At 40.7% G+C, this 2,655-nt stretch overlaps 1 protein-coding gene across 1 annotated transcript; it reads right to left on the bottom strand.

Moving 5' to 3' along the window:
• Positions 1–409: 409 nt before the first annotated feature.
• LOC122649888 (gibberellin 2-beta-dioxygenase 1-like) lies at positions 410–2,355 on the bottom strand. The gene is made up of 3 exons (XM_043843145.1): positions 1,690–2,355; positions 1,246–1,594; positions 410–772 (listed from the first exon to the last, which is right to left on the bottom strand). Exons 1-3 carry the CDS (start codon positions 2,088–2,090, stop codon positions 506–508), a joined length of 1,017 nt encoding a protein of 338 aa, XP_043699080.1. The 5' UTR covers positions 2,091–2,355; the 3' UTR covers positions 410–505.
• Between the last annotated feature and the right edge of the window lie 300 nt (positions 2,356–2,655).

Genomic DNA, 2,655 nt, shown 5'->3' with positions numbered 1-2,655 from the left:
TCAATGGGACCTTCTAAAATATCTATTTCTTGAAGTCTTTCAATGGGATTCTTCTAAGCTCTTTATAGCTATACCAAATACCAACAGAGTCGCAACTTATAATAAAAAACATGTAGAGAGCCTTTTTGTAATATTCAATTTCTTGAAAGCCTTATATGAAAACTATCCATCCTTAAGTTTGCTTATATAGTGAGTGGGAACAGAGGAAGCAAATGGTTTAATAGGGATGTCGATATTGTATTCATAAGAGGTAGTTACATGGTGGCCAGGGAAAACTAAAAATAAAAATAAAACTAAGGAAATTAAAGATAGGAAAACCCTATCCCTATCCCAAACCCAGACCCAAACCCAAACCCAGACCCAACCCAGACCCCAGACCCAAACCCAAACCCACTTTTTTTATTTTTTATTTCTTTGTCAAACTTTAACTAATTTGGTCAACTTGTCCAACCTACTTTGACCAATCCATTCTACTAAGTGTCTTTTTCAAACACTAAAATGTGGTCTAGAGTCCATCTGCAGCTGTTGCCCTCAGTTTTTCGAAGTGCTGAAGCCTATTATCAGCCAACCTTAACTTGTAAGCTGACTTCTTATATTCACACCAAGTGAACTCTTCGTACAAGCTCTCTTCTCCTTCTTCAATGAGGGATTGTAATGGTGCTATCTTCTCATCAAAGGGTGGTCCCCCAAAGAAGATCATTGAAACTCTAGACTGTGAACCATTTGCCAAAACCCTATGCTTCACACTCTTAAACCTCCCATTAGTCATAACCTGCAAGATCAAAAAAAAAAAAAAAAAAAAAAGAAGAGGGGGAGAAGGTGACAGTTTCAGTTCATGTTGAAAAGTGTGTAGAAAATCTACTAAAGAAAGGAAAAGGGTCCCATTAAATAAATTTCAAAAAATCATTGCAAAACAGCCCATTAAAGATGTTCCAAATACCATTAAAGAAGACCCATTAAAGAAATTCAAAAACAAAACATTGAAGGGAACCCATCAATAAAGCTTGCTTAGTTGAACTAATGAAGCTAGTGGGGGGGGGGGGGGTGGACCTGGTGGTGGTTGTATTGGATGTTTGGAAGAGTTACTCCAGTTATCTGCTCTGTTCCCTTTAACCCCACCCCCTCTTTCCAAAGAAAGGAAAAAAAATTTGAATTCACCAAGTTTATAGACTGAATCAGTTACTGAAATTGGAAAAAGAGATGATGGAGAAAGCAACTACACACTTAGAATTAGAGTCTCAGTACCTGCAGGGAATCACCAACATTGATGAAGAAGGAGTTCTGGTCAGGTGGAACAGAGACCCAAGTCCCATCTCTGAGAGAGATTTCAAGGCCTGAAGTGTTGTTCGAGTGCAGAACTGAGATTATCTGTGGGTCTGTATGCTCTCCAAATCCAATCATATTGGAACGAGTCAGAGCTTGAACATCTGGACATGGTGGGTAGTGATTGATCCTGAACAGACAGTCGCTTTCCTCCTTCATCAAAAGCTTGCTGAACACATTCCTCTGTTCAATCCCCAACCCTTCAGCCAATAATTCAAGAATTTCACAACTCATCCTCTTCACAGCTGCAATATAAGCATTCAAAGCAGAGCTGCAACCGAATTCCCACCAAGAAAAAAAAACATTAGAATGGAAAAAAAAAAAAAACTCTGTAAATCACAAAGTTTGAGAGTCTGTTTTTCTTACCGGAACAATTCTGGGCTTTCTCCAAAAATGGAAAGAGATTTCTGAGAGATGAATTCCGGATTGCTCCTCAAGAGGATATATTCAATCCAACCAATATCTCCGTTTAGCCCAATTTTCCTGTTTCCATACCCAAATGGATTAGCAGGGCCAGCTTTCTCTTTCTCAGGCTGTGGTAAGGAGAAGAACTTCACAGCTTCAGATTCTAACATGGAGATGAACTCCATTGGGACACCATGGTTGATCACCTTGAAGAATCCGAATTCTTCACAGGCCTTGACAACAAGGGTCTGGGCATCCGGTTTTGAGAGGTCTATAACAGGAATTCTAAAAACAAAGGTGGTGGGTTTGCAGTCATTTATTAGAAAGAACGTGTCTAATGCAGGTTTTGAGCAGACCACCATGGCTGAAGAGCAGGAGAAGAATGAGTTGCAGAGTTTGAATGGACAAGCGGTTGCGGTTGTGGTTGTGGAGATTTCAATCGATGGAAGTGAAGTTCAAACGGACAAGTGGGAAGGGGTGGGAATGCATGGAGGGAGGCGTGACAAGCTTTATAGTCCAGCCATCTGGCTTTCTCCTCAGGTCCTGTTTGGCAATTCATGATATGTTAAGACTCAAAACCAAGATTTCCTCACCTTTCAAAACAGAGAACTTTAGATCCTCTGCTTCCATGGTTTCAATCAAGGACCCAAGTTTCCCTTGGTACCATCGGATGGCGGGTGGGAGTTGATGATAGGACAAGAATCCCATCACATGATCACATCCCTACTAGGTGATGAAGGGATTCTTTCTCCACCCACTTAGGAAGGAATTTCACTTATAAGAAAAGAAGGGAGTCAACATCCACCATTGGATGAGTCCCCTCACCAAATCACTACACCTCAAGTGATGGGTCCAAGTTTTCTGGGATTATGACACATGGCAGTTAGGAGGGCACACTCTCATTTCAGTACTCTACTCATTACTATG

Source organism: Telopea speciosissima, chromosome 2 (assembly GCF_018873765.1).
Source record: "Telopea speciosissima isolate NSW1024214 ecotype Mountain lineage chromosome 2, Tspe_v1, whole genome shotgun sequence".
NCBI lineage: Eukaryota > Viridiplantae > Streptophyta > Magnoliopsida > Proteales > Proteaceae > Telopea > Telopea speciosissima.
The sequence above is the reverse complement of the archived record's forward strand: the minus strand, read 5'-3'. Positions and strand labels throughout refer to the sequence as shown.